Source organism: Liolophura sinensis, chromosome 8, assembly GCF_032854445.1.
Source record: "Liolophura sinensis isolate JHLJ2023 chromosome 8, CUHK_Ljap_v2, whole genome shotgun sequence".
Lineage (NCBI taxonomy): Eukaryota > Metazoa > Mollusca > Polyplacophora > Chitonida > Chitonidae > Liolophura > Liolophura sinensis.
Window position 1 is genome coordinate 13,581,083 of NC_088302.1, and position 24,862 is coordinate 13,605,944.

Here is a 24,862-nt window from a genome sequence, read left to right on the forward strand (position 1 = left end):
TTTTTCCACTCTAAATCATGACTGCTGTTAACTTTCTCTGAGTAAACAAGATGATTTTCACGATACAAAATAATTGATAATTATAACGAGAACTATGCGGTTACTCTCGCCACACAAAAAGGAACAAATTCAAATTAAAGTTTATATCATTTAATGCATGATTTTAGCAAATGACTTGACTTTCACTCGTCTTTTACACCGTACTCAAGAATGTTTCACATCTATGTCGACTGCAACGTTTAATATGGGTAGCAGTGTAAAGTGCAAAGAAAATATCTCCATAACAAATCCCATGACACATAATCACATCATAGAGCTACATTCTAACACTCGACCCCGCCGTTGCTCCAGTGCTTCATATCTTCCGGCAGAACCAATGTAAGACAAGACGAGTGATGACACCTATTTTCAACAACTGTAACGGTAAAGTCCAAGTCAGTTAACCAACACTCGCTGACAAAACCGATGTCATTCTCTGCGCCATGGAAACCAAGGTATCTGGAAATAGTTTCAATATTTTCGACCTAGCTGTTTTAGACAATCTTTTACGGACCAACCGAAAGGCAAGGAAGTCGCCCAGTTTCCACGTAACCACAAATATTAAAACTAGTTCTGTAAAGTACGACCTAGCTTAAGGTCATAAGGTACCCAGCCCTATTCATATGGTTTTACATACCTGTACGGACATTGACAATCTAATCACCATTGAAACCGCGGAAATGGACGGACTGGACATGCGACACCTTGGCGCCTCTGTATGTATGCATTCACCAAACATTAAAACTGCGCACGCGAAACAATTGCAGATGTAGCCCAGACACGAAGTCATGCGGTCGGCTTTTATACATACATTACACGAAAAACTGCAATCTGATTATCATGACAATGGAAATTGTTTATGCAAAACAACTGTATTTACGAAATCATGCAAATATTTATAGTACATACAGGGAAATTGCCATCTGGTTCATATGGCATCCTCGATAATGGACAAATGTCAGGCACGACATATCATCATCAAAAATTAAACAGCACATGCAAAGCTTGTCATACCTCCCGTACGTGTCAAGTGAAAATCGCCAAACCATAGTATTTCCCGCCTAATTCATGGTGGGCGAGTATAAATGGAATAATTCATACTAATTCGCATGAAATAAAACTACAGCCTAAGGGCTGTGAAATGGGTCTATTTTTCTAACTTCTAACAGTAAGAAAAAAATTCGTGTAAGCAAGAATACGAAAACGACAAATGGAAGACTAGAATTTTTTGGTATACGCTTAAATAAAAATGCTGACTGCTTAAAGATGCCGTATGAATACTAACGTAAAATTAGTCACCAATAAGTCCTCATCCACGATTTTTTTCTCTTAGCAACATCTCAATGCTTTCTACCTCTGGTTCACCGAGTGCAACACTTTTATCAAAGGACCCTATAACCTCCATAGAAGATTCGGGAGAGAAAACAAAAAGAAGAAAAAAATTTCAACCATCGTTTTACTATTACGCCAATCCTGATCATCAGAATACTAAACTTACAGTTGTGAAATGGAGCGTGATCCATCGCACTACACATACTGGTCCTCCACAGGATAACTGGCTTCAAACTAAAAGAAAAAAATATCCGAGTCCGCCATCTTGAAACTTGATTCCGAAACATGCATCGCTCTGGCCCGTAAATAAAGGAAGTCAGTAGAGTTTTTCTCAGCTTTCAAAACTAATCGTCACCTACCAGCATGGTAACTCATTTAACTGTCTCGAATTTGAAGTACAGAATTAAAAGTGAAAACGTAAGCAGTGCATGTCATTTCCAGTTCGAGGGCTCTCTGCCATCTTGAACAAGTCTGTTTCACTTTCGAACTGAAAGCTCGTCAAGATTATAGCCACACGCACGTGTCAAAAACTAAAGGGTTTCGAAGTCACGTTACGTCTAATACAAACAATGTTAGTTCGCCATAAAACTTAATTTATGTACAACTGTTCATGTTAACTTACCAATCAAATCTTCCCAACATTTACATTCTAAGTGGCTATTTCTGCTGGCCCTGTTAAAACTTAAATTGCATCATGACCTTGTGCCATCACGCAGACTAAAGAAATCGCCCCTGGACAAAATACCCGCGAGGACCAAGAATCACGTGAATGTTGCACAGCGACTGGCCAACGCTTCAGCAATGGAAAAATGAGTTTTAAAGCACACACACACACGCACACTCAGAACTAGCTAATGTGTCGAACGTTTTTCTCGATCTTTTTCAGAATTATATATCTTTATGTTCATCACATAGCAAATGCAAATAGAGCCCATTCCAAAACTTTGTATAATAAGTTTGTTGGCATTTACGCGGTTGGGGAGATTGTATAATAAGTTTGTCGGCATTCACGCGGTTGGGGAGATGAACTGTGACCCAAAGGGTCGAGATCAAATCGCATATCAGTCGTCCGACAACTTTCACATTACCGGTGTTCTGCGGCTGTTTCCAGCATTTTACCTAAGGTATTAATAACCGCAAGGTAGGCCTAAATACAATTAGGAACTGTTAAATACATGCATGTAGGTTACTTTACAAGATGTAAATCTTATCACTATATAGCTACCACAGACAACAAAGGCATCGCGTGGTATGTGACATATACCGTTACGAACCTCAAAATACCGCAAGCGCATTCGATAACCGTTAGCGGCATGAAATTAAACGGACAATAAATAGACTCCAAACATGATTTTTATTAAAAAAATTATATGCATAATCATTATACATAAATAAAAAAAAACCCAATGAAGAAATCATCACGAAAGGAAGCTAATATCTGACCGGAGCACAAGATCTATTTCGTTAAGCGCCCTGACACGACGTACTTGACTGAAACTACTTCCGGCAGTTTTTTCACATTTTTTCAGGCATCTGTAATGGACATCTGGCGATTCTCACCAACAAACCCAAAAACAAAAATACAATTCATTTATTTTGTTATACAGGAGCCTGTTTGATTTATTTAGGCCGGGGCTAACCACCGACCAATGGCAAGTTATTGGCGGCTTTTTCTTGTGTGTGCATGACGTCCTCAGTTGCACTTCTTATTGCTCCAAGACTTATTTATTTGAAAGGTGTTTTACGCCGTACTCGAGAATATTTCACTTATACGACAGCGGCCTGCATTATGGCGGGAGAAAATCGGACAGAGCTCAGGGAGAAACCCACGACCATTCGCAGTTTGCTGGAAGACCTTCACACCTGCAGACAAATTATTATGGGCACAAATACTGTGTACATATTATTATAAAATGTCTGTCAAGTGATGAAATCTGATGAGTTCCAGAAAATTTCCAGAAACAGCATTGTATATTGAGATATTACCTGTACACAATTAAGTGTTGTTTATTTTATGAAGCCTGTACAGAAATTTAACGGTCGGGTACTTGCGTCGTCGTCGTTGTTGTTGTACTTCACAAAATGTCACACCAAGAACAACTGCAAATTAATAAATGTCACCAACCAAACAAAAAGTCTGTCAAATGGTGTTTTGGCAGAGAAAAATGGTATAGATAATTGAATTACTAATTCAGCGGACATAAATGGGCTGAGATTTCGTGATGCCATTCTAAATCTCATCTATGTCCTGCACTGGCAGATGATGGACAGCCTGTTGAGATTTGTGTTGAATGACGGAAAGCAGTGTCGTCAGATCTTCAAAGAAAACAACCTTCTAGATATAAACAGTTCTTATCACCACCTTGTAGGTTGTTTCAATTTTAATCTAATGCAAAATAAAGGGGAGGATAGGGGGCCAGTCTTCAGTTAATTTCTTAACACTGCCCAGCATGATGAACACGGATAATCAAAACACGTTTCGCAGGTTGACTTTGTCTTATGCAATAAGACACATCCGTGCCAGTCATTTCTATGATCACAAAGTTCGCCTCCGCTGCTCACGATTAATACGCGCGTCATACCAACATTCCGTTCACCATGGACTATCCAAGCAATGCGGCAGAGATTATTGGCCCATATTCGTTCGGTGTAGGCCTACGTATTAGGACTTCAGAGATTAGTTTGATGGCTCCAGTAGACGCTACATGTACGCTGTTGTTTTTTATTTTTAAATAGTTTTGTGAGTTCAGTCGAAGTTTTTAGCCGCCCGTCTTCCTATATACCCCCCCCCCCCACCCCGACCTCCCCTGTGTCTGCTTGCAAGAATAGCCAAAAGGTGGGTGTTAATGAATTCTAAATCGACGAAAACCAGGGATGCAGTTACGAGGAAAATTCCACAAGGAAAGGTTAAGGGATTAAATGTTCTGTCTTTGTGAATTTTATCTCCACAAAAGTAGATTGGAGCAAAAGAGTGCGCGATTATAAACAAGAAGACTGGAAAACAAATGTCAAGAAGACTTCGTTATCTTACCTTTTCACACAATACTCCGTCTATACTAGATCTTCTATACAGGTATAAAAAGCCCGCATTTCACAAATCCGAAAACGGCTGACTTACATAACGGTGAGTTGCCGCCCATCACATCGGCTCAGGCTTGAGTGACTATATACGCTCTGCAAGCAGGCCCTAAAAACACGAGTGCTAACCTGTTAGCACAATAGGCGAGGTGATGTCGCAAGCTTTCCAGAAACTAAAGTCTTTATCTACGTGTACGTTGTTAACCCAGACAGCTTCGATCACCTCGAAACAGTTATGGAGAGTGAATATTCATGGTAAGACTCAACACAGGAATCAAGACCTACTCCACAAGAACACCATATACCGCCATTCTGCTGTACATCTTTCACACAGATTTAGCTGCTTCAGGGGAGCCCAAGTTGCGTCCCTGTCACATTAACGTAGCAATAGGAAATGAATGAATATTATATAGAATATCATCACATGGAGACGACAATATTTCTCACGTTTTAAGGCGAGGCTGTTTGGTTTCCGATATGAAAATTTGGACTCAGGCATGAACAAAAACAGAAGGGCGTTTTCAAAACCGCCAAAAAAAAATGTATATTTAAATACATAAAAATACATTTCAACTTTTGTCATGTACTCGGGTCCTTGCTTTCCAATGTACTCTGGCTTTTTAACAATAGGGTAGAACGACTCATTTGCATTTGTCACCAGACAGAAGGGAAAAACCAAGAGGATACTATCATCAAGTAACAACCATTCTAGATTAATAGATTCAGAATGCAGGAGTTCAACATCCTACTGCCTTCTCCATAAATAAAAAAAACACACTGAAACGAAAGTAGCAAGACTCACTCAGAACTTAACCGGCTGAAGCTGTCCACCGAGACAATTACCAAACAATGTATTTAAGTGAATTTAAAGCCATGCTCGTAATGACTCGCTTCAGTTAAATGATGGCAGTCAGATTTATGGGCGGTGGAAAGGGGGACTGCATAGACAGATAATAGAACTTCAGTATAATTCCACCCACTGAAGCAACTTAAGGCAAATGAAAACATTGACGGAGTGTTTTGTAGAAAGTTGTGAATAATCCATTATAACTAGTAAATAGGGTTGAACAGTACCAAGCATCTGCTATATACAATTTGTATAATAGCAGGTGGCTCACTGTCGTTTCAGTGTAGGGAATATGTGCCACAGATATCATAGTAAGAAGATGATAACAAGGGTGATCGTAAGATAAAGTTCAACAAACACATGGAAACACCTTTCCTCAAAAGCACTTGCCTCAGCAATAAGTTTATTGCAATCATACAATCATGATTGTGGTATACCCCAAGAAGACAACGTTAAAAAATTAATCACCACAGCCAGCAAACATCCTAGGAAATACTTTGATGTCACCGTCAGTCATTTTGATACAGTATAGAAAGTTTTGCAAATAAACTGACACAAAATTGTCACATTGTGCTAAAGTTGTAGTGATGCAGAAAGCAATGACTATTATCTTCCCCTTATTGTCATATACAGAAAAAAGACCCCTTTAAAATCGAACACAATACTTCCGAACCAATTCAATTTCTTAGTAAACAATAAAATGGTTAAATTTCGAACTAATATGTACAATTACAAGTGATGTCATAAAGGTATGAAGTCCGAGCACTCCCTCATTTTAGTAACGAGGGGGATAATATGATCTAGGGTGCCCATAATAGGGGTCAGGGTAAGGTCTCTTTGGGGGCGTAGGGTGGCTGTAGGGGTCACGTGGTAAGTAATACGGGTCACTATAACCATCCAAGTATCTATCAGGGGGAGGTATGTCATGCCTCCGTGGCAAATACTCATCCCTTCTGTCTCGATAAACCTCTCTTTCTCTGTCTCTATAGTCAAACCTTCTTGGCAATGCACCAGCTCGTGGTTCTAATGACTGTCCATATCCGGGCCTGCGATCACGTGAACCTGGTCTATCTACAGGATCGACAGGAAATCTGGGTAATGGCTGGGACCTATTAATCGTGCTAATCGGGGCACCTTTGGGTTCCTCCTCGTCTTTTGTGAGCAGCACATTTTCTCTCGTTTCCTCGCTACCTGCCGATGTTTCCCCCTCTGGCTCCCCAGTCAGTATGATGGTGGTCAGATTTGGCCTGCTGGGATTGCGAGAGAAGATTTGTGGTTTGGGTAGCGGCTGGGGAGGCTCCCCATCCACAGTCACAGATGTCTTTCTCTTCAGTTTCTCAATGAACTCCTTCTGGTCTTCTATCAGTGATGAGCGCCTTCCTGCTGCTGCAATCTGTCCAGGAGGATGAGGAGGAGGTTTTGGACCAGATGGAGGTTTCTCACCGATTGGGCTGGTCGGCTGAGAGGATCCCGATGACGATCGTGAACGCACGGCTCCAATGATGGGAATCTGAGAAACATGACTTGAGGAAGGTTCATCTTCTGAACCTGATGGCACTAACTTGACTTCCCTAAGGGCACTGTTTCGTGCAGAGTTCCGCAGAATACTCTTGGGCGGGGGTTGGGGTGCGGCAGGAGGTGGGGAGAGGAGATCCACTCCTGATGCTGGTTGTTCCCAGCCTGATCTAGGACCTGGCGGAACATCTTCTAAATTGGCTTGGGACAGGAAGTCTGGGGGTTGAACAGGCATAGGTATATTCCCCATAGCGCTAAAGTCTTGTGGAGCTCCTCCAGGTAAAACAGACGGGGAAGGAGGGTGTGGGGAGATGTGTGGGGGAGGGGGAGGTTGGCTAAGAGGCAACCACGGAGGTGGTATTGACACATTGGGCAGGCCAGGAATGTTAGGTGACGGAGGCCCAACGGGGACACTTGGAGGTGTTAACTGGGGGTCTGAAGAGGTCCCGTATGCACCAATCCTTCCCGATGGAGAGATTGGTGGCGGCTGAGAAGGGGGTGGCACTGGGAGTGGGGGGAAGAGTGGCTGGGGTGGCACCTCTTGGCCATTCACATGGGTCTTGTCCTGAGTCTGCTTGGCCTTCCATGCCGACCAGGACTGCGGAGGAGTCTTAGTGGAGGAGGGAGTCTCTTTCTCTGATTCTGGAGTATCTTTCTGCTTGTCCGTTTTGTGCTTCATTGTGTTTGCCAAGATTCCTAGATTCTGCAGGAAGTTAGAGCTGTGGGGGTTTGTCTTCTGCGTCTGGGAAATCAGCTTTGTGAGAAAGTCTATGGGGTTGGACGGTTGTGGTTCAGGGGCCTCGTCCTGGACGGGTGTGGAACTGCCCTCGTCTTTAAGCGGAGTCCCTCCACCATCTTCTGGGCCTTCCAGCGGAGGAGGAGCGAAGGCCCCTTGCCTCTGGCCAGAGCGGACATCTGATGACCTTTGCTGCCTGCCATTCCAGTGTGAGCTGTCTTTCCCAGGAGAACTCTTTTCCGCCTCTTTGCCATGCCCAATGGGAAGGCTGGGCAACATGTTGGCAATTCTGTCTTCAAGGTTGTTTCCAGAACTCTCTACAGGCGTCTTTTCTGGAAAAGAAAAAGGAACGTTTTGAGAGTTTTACATCACCTTGCTTAATCAACAAACACTATGTTGTGACATGCAGCGAAACTGTTATTTCAGTCATATCACTTCTTGTGGTAGGTTGCTTTCCAAGGTGACATAAGTTCATATCTGGTTAACGTACATCCACACTTCAGCCATACTGAAGATGCCAGAGAAGATTTCCTCACAGGCTACAGTACACCAAAACAGCTCGAGTATTTGGTCTATCTGATATGTTGAGCGCTAAGCAATAAAATACCAAGTTTGTCAACTTTAAATTCCTAGACATGGGCAGAGTGAGGATTGACCCAGGGTCCCCACTTTACAAGTTTTACATGCTCTAAGCTCTCGGTCATAAAGGCTCACGTTCCATATATAAACCTCTACATTTACCATGCATCTGAAACTCCCCAGATTGGCTCTGACTATCATCAAAGGTCAAGGAACTTAACTACAACAAAATAAGGTACAATACATGTATGTGGAATAATGCCACTTCATTCAAATTTCACTAGATAGCATCATCAAAACTGCATTCCACATTCTAATATGCCTTCATCCCAACTGTAGATATCTTTCCAAGTACATGTAGTTTAATACTTATGTTAAAATGGTTATTTGTGTACTGACATGTCGTTATTTCCAATGTCTGTTCATGTCAATAATAACTATGACAATACACTGTGGTGTCGAGAAAATCATTACACATTACAGATGCAAAAAACAAAACAAACACAGAATAATTTAAATATCTTTTTTATTTATTTAACTGGTGTTAAACTTTGCACGCCAGACAGTTGTCACTACAATGATGGCCGTCAGATTTATGGGAAACCGGCATGCCAAAAGTAAACCAACCTTTGCAAGGTGCCTTAAAAAATTCCTTACATAAAGCCGCGTCCAAAACTGCAGTTCTGGATTAGAACAGGTGATCTCATTTTTCAAGTGCCTGATAGTTGCAGTGAACTAGTGCTTTAACCATCTGAGCCAGTGAGGCCACCCAAAGTTCCTTAATATGTTGTACACCAACCTGCAACGTACAGAGGAAATAGGCCTTCACCAAAAAGCGTAGTTAAGAAGTACATACCAGACTTAGTGGAGTGTTTGGGAGGTGTTGATTCTATGGACTTTCTCCTTGTAGATGTCGTTTCTGGGCTGCTTTTCTGACTCTCTCTCCTCGCTGAAATCAGAAGTCGTATCTAAACATAAGATGACTCCTAAAGGTAACATGCTGTGATGTGTAGTATTGACACTGTTTCACAAGATTTACTTAATTTGACAAATCACACCACGTGAAAGTAGCTTATGAACTCTACTTCAATGTTTCATTAAACAAGTCAATATGACATATCCCTCAGTGCGAGTACCACTTCAATATGTTCTAAGGCATTATGTACAGATGCTATCATTTCAGGTGGTCCAAGATGGGTAACAGCAGAACATAACAAAGATTGGCAGATTAACAATCTGGACAAGACATTTCAAACTTATATATATTTAGCAGAAATAAGAATCATGTAAACATACACGTAGCACGTGAAATTCAAGGATACTAATTCTTCTTATATTCAAGTCTAACCCAAATGTCAGCATATTACAACCACCCAACTTTTCAAAAGCTGATTTTATGATGTCTGACTTCAGTCAAAATGTGAGTGACGTACACAAGTTTTCCTAAAAGCGTCCACAAAAATGCCAAGGGTAGAAATTCCCTGGTTTTATGAATTAAATCCCTGATAATGTTTACTATCAAGCGCATGTTTGCAAGAGAAAACTGTACAGCTATTTACACGTACATGTACATGTAGCCTGTATGCTAGTAACATCCAACTGTGTGGAAATATTTTATTACAAGACTGTACCCAGTAATGCTTTACCGTATTATTATAGAACAATCCACAATCAATCTAGAAAATGGCCAGATATGGGACATATCTGGTTCCTTACAGTCCCCCGTGCAGAGTAACTCGTACAACAAAAGACTCTACACTTTTACTTGTAGTTAGTGATAAATGGGTTTTGGGTTTTGTGTTTGGCTTAAAACCTGTCATATACCTGTGAATGTTCTAATTGAAAGAGAATTAAAATAATCATTTAATTCCTGTCAATATAAATGTAAAATTAAAGTTTGACAGGAGACTATCTGATTATCAAAACTGAATTGCAATGGAATGCCCTTTCATGCGCAATGCATCCGAGCTAAATGGACGTTCGTTCTCTTGAAACATGAGTCATACATTACCAGCTTGCAAACAAGTAGTCCGAGATTGTTGACATTATCTTTGGCAAAAGGATGGCCCCAAACCAAGGTCAGAGCACGCTCTATTTAAAAACCTGATGAAGTTACCTGCCCTTGTCAATTATGTCTAGGCTGTCAGCACAGCGGTATGCCTTGAGCATCACCAAGGAATATCGAGACCACACAGCCTAGGAAATAAGCGACATGTTGCTTGCAATAAATCGACAAATGAAAACATAATGAACATAAGTGTTCTTCAGATCCTTGCATAATATTTGATGGGTGATTTTTGTTCCTAACGCTGTAACAAACAGCCACATCAAATGCATCTGGTTTTTAAATGGAGCGCACTCTTGATGTTTGTTTGAGGTCATCCTTGGCCGATACAAAATCTTACCAAACCTAACATCAAAGCATTCTCGGACAAAGGCTGTTATCACAAAGGAAGGAATGAACAATAAGCTGCACAGCTTGGACCCGAATTACTTAAGGCGGGAGAGGTACCCCCATTAATGTCCCAATCCTTTTAAACTAAAACTATACTATCAAAGTGCTTTCCCACATTCACTGATACCAAGCAGTATATCAGTTTTAAATGATACTATTCGGATTGAAAAGCAAACCAGATTCAATATGAAGGAATGATAATTCTTCTTAGGCTAAATTTCCACAACTGTCCACAGAGGCTTGTGACCAATACACAGCTATATATATGTGCACACGTACACCACTGATTTATCTGACTGGAGTTCTGTATATACTTATATATTTATTTATTTGATTGGTGTTTTACACCATACTCAAGAATATTTCACTTATAAGACAGCAGCCAGCAATATGGTGGGAGGAAACCCACGACTATCCACAGGTTGCTGGCAGACTTTCCCACTTACGTCAGCAAAAGTCCTGTAAATACACCATTAAAACCATATGCATCTACATATATGTAGAATCACAACTACACATCAGTTGTAATTTTTACAGGTTCATTCATACACAAAATTCTATCTTAATTCAGTACTAAATCTAACATTTGACCAAACTCAATTTAACAAATGAAATAAATTCTTGTGAAAAATTTAACAAAGAGTAAGCTTGAATTAAGTTCTTCTATTTCGCACTAAAACAGAAGCTTTTTCGAATTTGCATAGGTTTAAATGGTTAAGGCAAAGCAGTTGATCACAATGAAAACTGAAAATCCATTTCAAGGTTAAGGTGTATGAGAAAAGCATTACACAAGTAGACACTGCAACACAGGACTACAGCCAAACAAATGTGTAGTGGATGGCTAAGCAAACATAGATAACCACTGTCTTGTTCCATTCTATGGACTGAGTATTGTACTTCACTCATGGACAAGTGGGTGCATGCTGATACATGTGTGCGAACCTGCAACTGTACACTTTATTCCATTCTTAATGTTCACACTAGCCAGTGATGAAAGAGAGGAAGTGATTGAAAAATGGGAATGGGAGTTTTGAAGAGGGGTGGGCTTTTACCTATAGAAAAAAAAAAAACGCGCCAGATTTCAAGTATAATTCCCATGAAATAAACACTACTGTACTTCACCTACAGAAATATGTGACGCATTTTGCTTGATTCTGAAGGATTCATCCACTTCATAGGGCCACTTATTTTTTTTTCTGTCAAGTTAAACAGAAATTTTGGTATCAAAAGAATCATTTTAAGGCCTTTATAAACTTTTTACAGGCTAAACATATGGCGAAATACAGTATTTTTTCTATCATCGTAGATTTCTCTCCTGCTGTGAAAACCCAAAATTGCTCTTTTCTATTTTAAAATTCGTGGCCAAAAAATCAAATCAAATGTACTTGTACCTGTATACAGTTCAAGGGATTTGAAGCTCCTCCAACACAAACAGTTTGGCAAAGTTCAAAAGCCTGGAACCGTGGTCAAAAATGCTTTTAACCCCCACAGCAGATTTTATCAAGATTTTGACAAAAGTGTTTAAAAATCTTTTTTCAACATTAACTTCTTTAAAATCTCTGTTTATTTCATTAGCCAGAAAAAAAAAAAAACATCCTTTTTCGACATGCCCCACTTTTTTCTGATAGGCTTAGGCTATGTCTAACAAAGAATTTCTAAAGGGTGGCTTCGCAGATTTGGCAAAAATGAAATGTATGTTTGGGATTGGTTCCTGATGGACATTATTATGGCTGTCCTATGTGAAGAGGGTTGGAATCAGGCAGGGTTAACTATAAAGTAAGCAGTGTCAACTGAAGCCTGAACAAGAGAACATGCTGGAAATGACATGTACCTTGGATTTTCATCCTAATTTCCGTCACACTGGGTATGGGCTGGGGAATAGACTTAGTTGTGGTCGTGCTGTCCTGACGCTTATGACCAGCTTTCCCCCCAGAAAGAAAAGGCAAAGATAACCAGCCATATTATACATGTATCAACATGTACAGTGTGTACAGTTATTAAGAAGATATGGAACAGCTCCACAGAGCAGGTTTCTTCACAATAACAAAATACATCTGAATGGAAGTAAAACTTGGACGTAGTGCAAACGAACAATTACCCAGCCTTCCATACATTTACAGCAAAGTTTACATTTGTTTGCCCCTCTACCTACTCCCTTGCTCTATGCACTATTTGCTAGCATCTAGTACCCCTGAAAAAAGCTGAAGTTCGAAAATTGTAGTTGAAATACAACACTGCTTTTACTGTACCTATTTATTTATTTGATTGGTGTAGATATGTTGTACTCAAGAATATTTCACTTATACCATGTTGCCCAGCCTTATGGTGGGAGGAAACCGAGCAGAGCGCTGGGGAAGCCCACGACCATCTGCAGGCTGCAGGCCGGCCTTCCCATGTACGGCTGAAAAGGAAGCCAGCCAGAACTGGACTTGATCTCACAGCGACCTTATTGGTGGAAAGCTTCTGGGTCATTGCGCATGCTGATGTGCTAGCCCCCTCTGCTTCTGAGGCCCCAATGATGTTTTTACTACTTAATTTACTATTTAAATTATTGCAGACAAAACCTTCACATCATCCATGTTAATGAATGCTCTGACTAACCAGCTGCTTTCTAACTTGAAGCTTAGCACAAAAGCATAGGTTAAGTTGTGCTCAGTCTGGTGTCAATAAACTGTGATTGGGTGGGGTGTTATGTCTGGAGTTTTTGGCATGCTGTTCTAGTGAGGCAGCAGCATAACCATGCTGACACTGAGATTGAATTTGAAAGCAATATCAAGCTACAATTTGCACTTTTATTGTGGACATGAAGGACATAAAATTTCGCTCAAGAAAGGCATATTTATAGGCAAAAATGTGATTGACTACTGCTCTTGGTGCTGAAACATTTTCCAGTTGCATTTTATCAGGCAAAATGTGTGACTTGGTCATGAGCCAAATTTTAGGCTGTTTACTGTAGGTCTCTTAATATCAATACACAATCACTAAAATCAGCCATACGCAACAGACAGCTTAGTGCCCCAGTAGAAATGTAACTGAAGATGCACAGTTACATTCCATACAAATTTCACAATGTAAATCGCTGATTACATCAGGGTGAACTTTGCAAATGCCAGAACAATTTGATATATCATTATCTCACCTGGATGTGAGGGGCTAGGGTGTATGGGTGCATCATCATCTGACATCTCCATGTCAACAGCCTCTGTGTCTGGCTCGTACTGCGGGGTGCTGCCCGGGGACGGGGCATCCACTGACGGAGAAGGCACAGGACTTGCTGGCTCAGGTAATGTCTTCTTCAGTTCATCTAGCTTCTTCTTCAGATTGTTCAACTTTGTACCAAAGATCTTATAGGCCTGGAATCACAGAAGGGCATGCCAGTGCATGGCTAGGTATAAAGGTATAAGTATAAGGTATAAGTATAAGGGTACATTATTTTTGGGAAGTTTTTGAACACCTTTTTGGATCAGTATCCATCACTCAGGGTCACATCTTGTAGAAAAATCAGAACTTGGCTAACATGGTTGGCACAACATCGTTTCAAAATTCTACGCACCAGTACCCATTAATTGCAGGCTATATTGTCTTTATACACCTTTTTTTCATGCTGCTATCTCAATGATTGTTTGTGCTTAAAATATTATAACTGAAGGGGGAAGGGTTGTGGCTGTGCAGTTAAAACATTTGTCTTTGAATCAGATGCGCTGATACGATCCCATCACCGACAAAGTTACACTAGTATTAAATTGAATATACCCTAATACCAAGTGCATGTATTGCAGATGCTTTTGGATCAATTTTAAGTCTACCATACAAGTGCCACACACTCTAATCACTTGGCCGCCATGTCGTCCAGCCATATGGTATAACGCGAGCTAGGAATCATTAGTTGACGGCTGACTAATATGTATAGTGTATTCAATTGGCTAACATCCATGAACCCTGTTTGCCCTGATTTACTGACCCCTGGCTGATGTGTACTTCCTTGCCCTGTGCCATACTCACATTAGCCACTATCCTTGCCTCCCCAAACTGAGCTTGGTAGAAGAGCTCCCCTTCCTCTAGGGCTGTGATCAGAGCCTTGCGGTCGTGAACGCCTTTCTCAAAGCTCCCAACAAACTCTTCCAGCTTCACACAAGAGTCCTCAAACTGCTTAGAGAATTCATTGCCATGAGCTCGGTCTGAAGAACAAAGTTTTGGTCACGTCAGTAAGTTAGGAAAGTAAGTAAGGAAGGGAAAGAAATATTAAAAATAAAGCAAGCATCAGCAGAAATACCATTTAAAACTGTATTGGAAAATACCAACAAATTGACATGAAAATACCAACAAATTTGTCAAATGTTTGGATTGTAAAGTGGGCGTTATGAACAATATCGACAATCCGTGTCGTCAATGATGTCGCACTGAGCCCTATCACAGGAATTTAATTTCATATTAGCTTTTCATATGCAGGCAGGCATGAGTGAAGTTCACCAAAATTTTACTCACACATCAACATAAAAGTGCAAAAACAATTTATTTAAGTATATGACTGGTGTTTACGCACGACTGAAAAATATTTCACTTAACTAACTGCGACCAGCATTATGGTGGGAGGAAACCGACATCCATCTGCAGGTTACCGGCTTCCCAGGTATGACCGGAGAGGAAACCAGCATGAGCTCAATTGGATTTATATATTTATTTGATTTTTGTCTTATGCCGCACTCACAAATATTTCACTTATATGAAGGCTGCTAGAATTATGGTGGCAGGAAACCTGGCAGAGCCAGCGGTAGCCAACGACCATCTGCAGGTTGCTAGCAGACAGCCGAATTTGAACTCCTGTGGAGAGATGCACGGCCATTTGCAGGCTGTTGGAAGACCTTTCCACTTATAAGCGTGAATCCAAATCAATTCAAAACATCTGACTGCATACAATTGAGTTTAAAAAAAAATTCAATAAGAAATTAAGTACAGGTATATTCACACACTGGTTTTGTTTTTAGTGTTCTTTTTATTGATACTTCATTTTTAAACTTACTTTCTCCATAAGGTTGTAGTGATCCATGTAAGGTTTAGGCTCTACACAAAACCAGATACACTGACCTTTTTCTCCTGACAGGTGTAGCTTGCAATAAAAACTATGTTATGAAAACTGACCCAGAAGTCAGATGTTAATGTAACACTTTAAGAATTTCAACAAAGAAAGTTCTTTAGTGGCTCATTAAAGGATTGTTCTCCAGGTTGCTGTCAGCCCCCGGGCCATTGACATAACAAACCTAAACCCAGTTTTTGCCAGTTTGGATTTGACATTACATGCCACACGGTTTGTCAGCATGGCCATATCTACATGAAACATCACAGGTATAGCTCTTTTATCTGGCACCGCCATTCCCATGAAGGACAAAGTTTGACCTGGATCTTACCTTTCAGCTGTTTGACAGCTTCAATACTAGAGGCATCCAATCGTAGATGAGACAGTTGTTTTGACCTCAGCTCCACCTCTGCTTCAAACCGCTTGAAACTCCTCAATTTATCAAATAATTTTTGGGGCTGAAAAAGTACAAATCTGAATACATTGTATGTTAATATCCTACTTCATGAAGTCATAAATTACACAAAAGGTAAGAAATACATCCACACAAAAGAGTGTGAACACTTCTTGCTTCCATCTAAAAATGTGAACGCATGGAACTTCTACATGACATACTCATGGGAGATTATTTTAAATGAAAACAAATAGAAAATGAAGTCAACATGAGCAGAAACAGGACTGAAAACTACAGTAAATCTTCAACCCTTCCAACCACTTAGGTACTTTTTCAGTGAAAGTTCTGCATACAATTATTACGAAAATGACGCTAAAAATTATTTGTTTGTGTCATTAAAGATGCAAGCTTCATAAAATGGGCAAAATATTTCTCTACACCACATAGTTCTCTCAGAATGTTTCAAAATATTAGTTGCATAGGCCGCTGAAAAGGTACCTAGAAGTACATGCATACTCTTTTAGTAACTACATTAATTGCAGTTTGAATGATTAATTTAATGTGAGCGCTAAGGGCCATATTGATCTTGTAGGATGCCAGTGTTGTGACATACTTCTTCCACTTTTCTGTTGCCCACTGAACCAAATTCTGGTGTTTACTCAAGTGCAATATGCCATACTGAGTTTGGGATAAAAAAAAAACTTGCGATTTTAAATGACAACAAAAAAGATCCAAGTAAGCTAACCTCAGAACTCAATTGAATTTAAGTGCAAAAAGTACTTATTAATAGATATAAATTTTAATGGATATTCGACAGATGCCTGTTTTATTTTTGGCTTTCTTTCATTGCGAATAGTATTAATAGATAATAATGAACTTACCTTAAATTCTGCCAAAATCTTTTGATCAACTTCAACTTTGGGTTTAGCTGGTTCTTCTATAAAAAAAAAAAAAAAGTTGACCATTTATTTAGTTACCCTAAATCACGTATCGAGTTTAGCTGATGACTTTAAAAAGTGTATCCCATGTTTCCTTGTGTCTAGTTGTGATTCTTGGTAAATGGACACAGCTGGGGGCAGTGGGGGTCTGAGATGTGTGCCCATAGGATTGTACATACCTGTGATAAGACCAATAAACACGCTTACTCCTCAATGAACAAGCAACTGTTAGCTGTAACTAGGATTGCTACACAGCTAATACCAGAATGCACATCCCACGTACGGTGTGCCAAGTGACTTGTGCCAAAACACACGGATTGAAATCTGATGGCGGACCGGTAATAAACAGGCCTACGTTAATAAGCGCACAGGTCTTCCACAACTTTGCCCTTATGAGGTGATGACACCTTACCAATGTAGGCCTTGATGACCTAACAATAGAATTCATTATATAGAAATCTGAGGGGAGGACATGCCAAACTATAACCTATTGAGTATTCAGATATAAACAGAGGCATAGTGTGGATATCATGGCTAATCCCAACCTTTCACACAGCTCTGGGTACAGGTTTTGAAGTTTCAACATAGTGAAGGAAACCCACCAAGCACAGTAGAGATCCGATCGACCACCTGATGATTTGGCAACTGTTTTTAATTCTACTCACTGCAAATGGGTTAGTTATGTGTGCTGCGTAAACCACTGAAATACATGACTACATGGCTTTACTGACACGGTTTGGTAGCAAAGTCCATAGCGGTCTCACAAAAATTACTATATATGCATTTCACTGGGCATGTACATGTAGCTGTATGTAAATTAATGGACCTCCTTCTGCTAGCCTAGATTCGACGGGAAATTTCACAATTGTGACTGTTCCCAGGGGCGGGTCAATGAAAATAAATGCGTCTCATTGGTCAGTGTTGAAATCGATAAGCTGTCAGTTACCTGCAGACATTTACGCACAAAGTTCTCAGTCCAGCGCATGGCAATTGGCTGTCACAACAACGCGAGATGGAGGTTAGAACACATGGTATATTTAGTTTCGGAAACTTTGCAAAAATGTGTTTTCTGTGTTTAACTGAAGGCACCCGATTTGATAAGGCAGAAAACAGAATTCTAATAATAGCTAATATCTCGAATGTCATGCAACACCCCACTGAGGCTGTGCGGAAGTAACCGACGGTGGAAATTTTAGATCATTTACCGCAAGTTATTTCAAAAAATAAAATTTATTTTCGATGACTGATGGACCTAACCTTGAGAACAATAGCTTGTTACGTTCAACAAACATTTTAATTAGGGTCTATATCGACTAGTTGATGCATAATCACCCTTCTCTCAGTCCACGCCTGGGGAGTTTACCCCATGTGGCCAGGGCCAGCAGCCAGACAGTAAACTGGGGATTACTGCACAGCTGGAGGCTATGACTCTCCCCTTTAATCTCCTCCCTCAACTCAAAATGGATAAACTTTACAGGGAGAAATTTTCGGCTAAACTCTACTACGTCATATACGGTAATCATACATTTGACGTGGTTATTGATACTCAAATCTCATGAGGAAAACACATATGCCCATACGGCTTTATAGACAATTGGAATCTGGATGACTACATACAATATGTGAAAAATATCTAAATGTTATAATTCTTTTAATAAAAAAAAAATTAAACATTTTTTTTCTTTTTCAGTTATTAATCTTTTGCTGACACTGGGGTTTACTATGGTTAAATTGATTACCTGTGACTTTGACTTTGACTTTCTCTTTCTCCTTCTCTCTCTCATCTGGGGGTGTTGCAGTCTTTTCTGTGCTCACCAAGGATCTCAGCTCCTCTAGGAATGATCCTCTAAACACATTTCTCTGCTCCCAAATGGTGAATATCCTCAGAATTGATGGTCGAATGGATGAATCTCTGCACAAATTGAAGTTAAAGGGAATGAAACATTTTGTTTTTGCTGAGTTTGCAGAAGTCTTGCACATAGTTTTTCAACAAAGATACTCCCAAATTTACCATTTGTATCTAATATGTAAACAGTAACCAACTGGTCTAGAGTTATCAATGCTGACAGTGAACAGAAACCAGGCTGCTTAGCTGGCTCAAGTTCTACATTCAGCCCCAAACTGTGCACTTTGGCAGCTATATAATTTCTAATTATTGACCAGTTAAGGAGAAGCCAAAACAATTTGAAAAATCTGTGTAAGTATACTTCTGAAACATCTTCCATGAGATCAAAACACTGTTATCATCACAAATGTTGACCAGACTCTAATGTCAGGTATAAAAACGCACCTCCTAATTACCATTCTTTTACACACAGGCTATATCAGGGGAAATAACTATGTAAAACAAGCCTTGAAAATAATGCTATCTCCATGTACACATATTTCCTGTCTCTTGCAAACTCTATGCTTGTCTATATAAAATTCACCACACATCTTGTGCTCCATGGATGAGAAAGCTTGCTATTCCGTACCTTGCTACATGTGAACAGAAAAGAGAAACTGGGTGATTCTAGTCATGACAAAAAATCCAGTGACAGCACGACTCATTATCACCTATGACTAGAATCATTATTACTATTCTATTATATTTACTGGAGTACTTCAATCTTCTATATATTTATTAGACAGGAAAAGTGGGTGATCTAAGTACTGGTACAAATTTTATTTATTTATTATTTACTTGATTGGTGTTTTATGCCGTACTCAAGAATAATTCACTTATACGACAGCGCCCAGCATTAAACCCATGAACATCCGCAGGTTGCTGACAGACCTTCTCACTTACAGCCGGAGAGGAAGCCAGCATGAGCTGTACTTGAACTCACAGCGACTCCATTGGTGAGAGGCTCTTGGGTCCTTACGCTGCGCTAGCACACTAACCAACTGACCCACGGAGGCCCCTGCTGGTACAAATAAACCATCTTTCTGAACTCCACCCGTACGCTCTCAACAAATGCATATCTTTGTCAATGTACATGTGGCAGTCTCAATTAATCCATTTTAACTAGCTCTGAATATTGAATCGCAAATCATTACTTACTTATTACACAAAAATATTTCACTTATACGATAGCATTATGATCGGAGGAAACTGGGCTTAACCCACGACGATCCACAGGTTGCTGTCTGACCTTCCAACATACAACAGGAGAGAAAGCCAGCACAAACTGGACTTGAACTCACAGCGTTCACTTTAGTGAGATGCTTCAGGGTCATGAATTACAATTTATCTATTTTATCAAGGTCTTTTCAAAAACAGGTCAAGAAGTATCAAATCCAGCTTTTTGAACCATTCCGATGTTGTCAGAGGTAGCCTGATTGTCCACATGAAAACTGTCCTTGGCTATGGAACATTGTATAATTACGACTTGGCCATAAACCCAGTCGAGACAGAGTAAATGTTAAACTTGGTACACTGGAGTAATAACCAGGACTGATATCTGAGTATTCTTATACAAAAGCAAAATCGCTCATTTGCTTCCAGATTTCTTAAACTTACCGTACAAACATAACAGCATCCTTCAGTATATTTTTAAAACTTTCCAGATAAACTGTTGCTTTCTTTCTCCCATGCTGGACCACATCATTGCACAGATAAAATAGGGTCAGTCTCTGGGGTATTTTGGCTGAAAAAAGAAAAATGTAAACATTCAAAAACATGCCATTTTAACGAACAACTTAAAACTGGAAGACTAAACTTTAACAACACAAGCAGAAATTGGTTCATCGTGTAGATAGCCAGCAAATAAGTTTTTAGCATATGAAAGACATGCCTCAATTTACACTGACCATAAGGGCGGTTTATTTTATCCCCGCTATCCCAATACTGAAAACCCTAGGTCCGACCATCCATGAATCCTCTTGAAACTGGTCTGATTCTCAGCATTCTTTTGATCATACAAAGGTGCAATTGTTATGTTTGTTCGGATGGAGGGTGACATCCTACTGGTTAGGCATCAAAAGAATTTTATGACTTATTTTGCCTCTAAAAATACTCATTCACCGAATTTTTAGTGCCAATACAGTATTTCCGGTATACATCAAGTACAATTTTGTCAATGTCAACAAATTATGGACATGTCCAATCTTTTGCTGGTGAGTACAAAGCAATCACATTTCTGACACTTTTATATGACCTACACTGGAGGCAAAACTCCCACGTATTATTCTTACACAAGTAGAATGAGTGAATGATTATTGTCCTAAGCTCCTTCGGCCACATGTGAGAACTTGGTAACTCATCAATTCTTAATCTGGAACTCTTATGAGCCAATGGGATGTGCCATGTTAAAGTAAACAGAAGCAGGGTGTCGCGTCACTTGTACCCGACACAAACGGTTAAAGGACAAACTCGGAAGGGGGGTGGGGTGGAGGGGGGGTTGTGGGTGGGGGTGGAGGGGGGAACATAAGTGGAAATAGATGCGTTTTCATGTTATACAGACAATTAGTGCCTTATTTATCAATTTTGATGACATGGCCGCAACTTCCTTTTTCTCAATGTGTGCGATCTTGCTTACTATGAACTGCAGAGAGGACTATTCTCCACCCAAGAGATTTTTAGTCAGTCCTGCACAATAGATGACAAGAACGTCCAAAGGCAAAAAGTCCCGATAGCACAGAAAGCTTTGAGACAGAAACCAATAAGCCACATGCACATTTCAAGTTGTGCACTACTACACTGTAACACTAGCCCCTCCAGAGCAGCAGCACCCAGTTGCGCACAGTGGACATATAGGGGCAAATAACACTGCAACATTTCAAAGTAACACTTCCTACATGCAACTTCTCCATTGTTTCTGCTACAAGTTGCTGCAAAATGGGAATGCGAATTGCAATAATTTAGTCTCAAAGAAATTAAATTTTAATATTAAAAGGGTTTCCTCCCACCATAAAGTTGGCCGCTGCTATATAAGGGAAATTTTCTTGAGTACAGCGTAAAACACCAATTAAACAAATAAATATTGTTGAACAAAAACTGTGGCTTGGCACCCAACTCCTATGTACTGTGACACTTCCATTAAAAAATGGCAGCCTTTTGAAATATAAATGTGTCATATGGTTCTCCAACAAAAGAGCAATCCCCTCCTACATGTAGTTGAGTGGTATTAGGCAAACATTTTTCAAGCCACAAAGTCAGAGTTGTAAAGATGAGATTGACACATCTGATGGTCGCTGATCTAGTGATATATACAATATGACTGTGTTTTATAGTTCATATAGTCATATCGCCATGTCTATTATTCCTCGTCAAAAACTACCTACCTCTCTTCAACAGCAGTATGTATCAAGGATATCGCCCTGGCCATCATAAATATTGTACACTACTGGGGTAGTCCAATAGCCACGGCATTGATCCTTGTCAATGTTTTCTTCTGTCATGGCGATGTTTTGAAGCCATCAAAAAAAAATCCCACATTCAACACTTTTAAAAGATCAACAGCAGTGCTTGACCTAGTTGTGAAGTGGAGTAACTTTTAAATCGAGCAACACAATGTGTTGTGAGAATAACAGAGAGAAACTGCTTTTATTGTGTTGGATCAACAGTAAGAAACATTTACCGCATCTTCACACACGCATTAAAACTTCCCTAGAATAAATCAATGTCAACAGAGTGGTCCCTATAATCAACTAACCTATTCCGAGTCTCGCCGAGCCAAAACGATCCATGACAACCCACCACAAATTAACAAAATAAATACATTTTCAGCCACGACGCCTGCTGTGGCCACCATCTCGTTTTGGGACTCGGAACAGGTTAGTTGATTATTTGGACCACTCTGCTGACATTGATTTACACTAGGGAAGATTTAATGCATGTGTGAAGGTGCGGTAAATGTTCCTTACCAGCAATCTGACACAGTACAAGCAGTTTCTCCCTGCACCTCTCACAACAGTTCATGTTGCTCAATTTAAGACTTACAACAATCGCCATCTATTGCTTCACCAGGAGAGAAAGAAAGGTGGGCTGTGATTAATCTCTTTGGCTTCATCCCAGTACCAATTTTATGGTGTTTTAGGTCATATCCTGGCGCATGTTGTTGTTGTTGTTAAGAGGTAGGTGGTTTTTGCACGGGAATAATTTGGCAGGGCGATGTGACTTGAGTGTCAAGTCAGAACTATAACACAAGAGACATATTATATTGGACTAGTCACTGATCCGTTTCTCAGATTTTGATTGTGAATAGGAAATTCTTTCAATGAATGTACCAGTCTTTACAACAGCTATGAGAGCTTGTGAAGTCGTTTGTGTTGTCAATTCAGAAGTCAATGCCGCATGCACGTACATGAACATTACATCAGGTACTTACCTTTCCGTAAAACTTTGAACCACAGCCTGACAATTTTCTTGTGGTGAGCTTTGTGGTGAATGATCCACAATGATAGTGTCTGGATGCTGTCTTGAGTGTTGGTGACGTTTTGAAGCTTCTTCTCAACACTTTCCTCGTTCAATGTAGACGCCATGTTGCCTCAATTCGATCACTTGCTTTCTTCCCGCCAGGTTTTTAGTTGCAAATGGAAAATCTGGTCACCTTAGCTGCAATCACAGTGTGCACATGTGAAACCGACTTCCACGAATAATTGTTTATCGTTATTGTGCACAAAAAAGCTCAAAAGAATGGAATATTTCGCCAAATTACTAACCCATCTTCGACAGCCCAAACATAAGCCGCCATTTTGACTGACAACTCGTGCCACTCCGTACTGTTTCGGGCCGAATTTCACACTCTGTCTTCTAGTTTTCAAAGCACATGAAAATATAACCGGTTTAATTTTAAGGTACCTTAAGTTATTGTATTAAGTGAGAAAAAAAAGTTAATATTGTGTTTTCCAAAGACTCCTTACCTATCCATATGCTCGTCCAGATGTCCCTAAGAGTTATCTCCCATCAACCACAAATTATAAATGCAGCAAGCCATCATTCGTTTTGTTACAAAATTTTTATATAGATTTATTACATTTGCTGTCTAAATATTGTATTTATTGCCTCCACTAAGGACGTTACATTTTTGCAGGTGTCTTTTTTCACGTTTGTCTTTCTTTTTTCTGTCTGTCTATATTTTCTGCACGTTTATGCCTACATGTACAGCCGCCTGTCTGTCAGCAACTCCACCCAAAAAGATGATGCGCGGTTTGACATTGGTTGACAAGTGGTGAATTGAAAAATGGATATAAATCCAGAATATTTTTAACCCATTTGTTTACTGCTGCCAAATAGAACAAAACTGCAATTTGTTCATTTAACTGTAGCATTTAATTAGTTTATATGATTGATTGTTGTTTAATGCCATAGAAAGGCGTAAAAATGTTTCATGCTTGTTTTATGGTTGGAGGAAATCGTAGTGTTCGGATACAGAGGCCTAAACCACCAACACTCCAAAAAGTAATCGTTTAATTTGAACAGATAATCTGTTGTCTGAGAGACGCTTCTGTTATTACAACACAATATTGTATCATACTCAACATAATATCTTGTTAGTCTATCAGAATTTTGATGTTGAATTAGAACGGATCAATTTGCTGCAAAAGCAGAATACATTGTAGCATCACTCAACAGACAACAGTCAACCGACTTTCTGTTCAGATGCGAACCCAAAACAATTATAGATAGAGGTTTCAAAAACGATTGATTTTCTTCTCAAGACAAGCTTTCCTGGGCCACCTGTTGGACAATTGTGTATTTCTTTAATCCAGTCGCTTATATTCAACTGTATGTAAAATCAGTCATACTCGCTACAAAAATCGATATGTTGGAAGTCCTTATTCTTGCACAAAAAATTTAATTAGAACCCTTGTTCTAATTCATAATGTTAATCTGCTAAGCTCGGTTTCAACGACAAGAACTAACTGCCTCAGGTGAAATCCTAATTATTA

The 24,862-nt window shown here is 39.8% G+C and overlaps 1 protein-coding gene across 2 annotated transcripts; it reads right to left on the reverse strand.

Moving 5' to 3' along the window:
* Positions 1 to 5,668: 5,668 nt before the first annotated feature.
* On the reverse strand, positions 5,669 to 23,664 carry LOC135472284 (regulation of nuclear pre-mRNA domain-containing protein 2-like). 2 transcript variants are annotated; one of them, XM_064751722.1, is made up of 10 exons: positions 23,299 to 23,664; positions 20,490 to 20,616; positions 18,727 to 18,899; positions 16,931 to 16,986; positions 15,987 to 16,113; positions 14,584 to 14,759; positions 13,721 to 13,934; positions 12,413 to 12,502; positions 8,983 to 9,075; positions 5,669 to 7,879 (listed from the first exon to the last, which is right to left on the reverse strand). In XM_064751722.1, exons 1-10 carry the CDS (start codon positions 23,450 to 23,452, stop codon positions 6,072 to 6,074), a joined length of 3,018 nt encoding a protein of 1,005 aa, XP_064607792.1. In that variant the 5' UTR covers positions 23,453 to 23,664; the 3' UTR covers positions 5,669 to 6,071. The 2 variants fall into 2 exon arrangements, with proteins under 2 accessions (XP_064607792.1, XP_064607793.1); XM_064751723.1 differs by lacking the exon at positions 12,413 to 12,502.
* Positions 23,665 to 24,862: the final 1,198 nt, after the last annotated feature.

Excerpts from the sequence above, each read along its gene's own strand:
- LOC135472284 (XM_064751722.1), bottom strand. The coding sequence starts at position 23,452 with ATGGCGTCTACATTGAACGAGGAAAGTGTTGAGAAGAAGCTTCAAAAC. Across the intron at positions 18,900-20,489 it reads GATGCTGTTATGTTTGTACG|AGATTCATCCATTCGACCAT; the intron begins GTAAGTTTAAGA and ends CAATTTGTGCAG. Across the intron at positions 9,076-12,412 it reads AATTAGGATGAAAATCCAAG|CGAGGAGAGAGAGTCAGAAA; the intron begins GTACATGTCATT and ends TTCTGATTTCAG.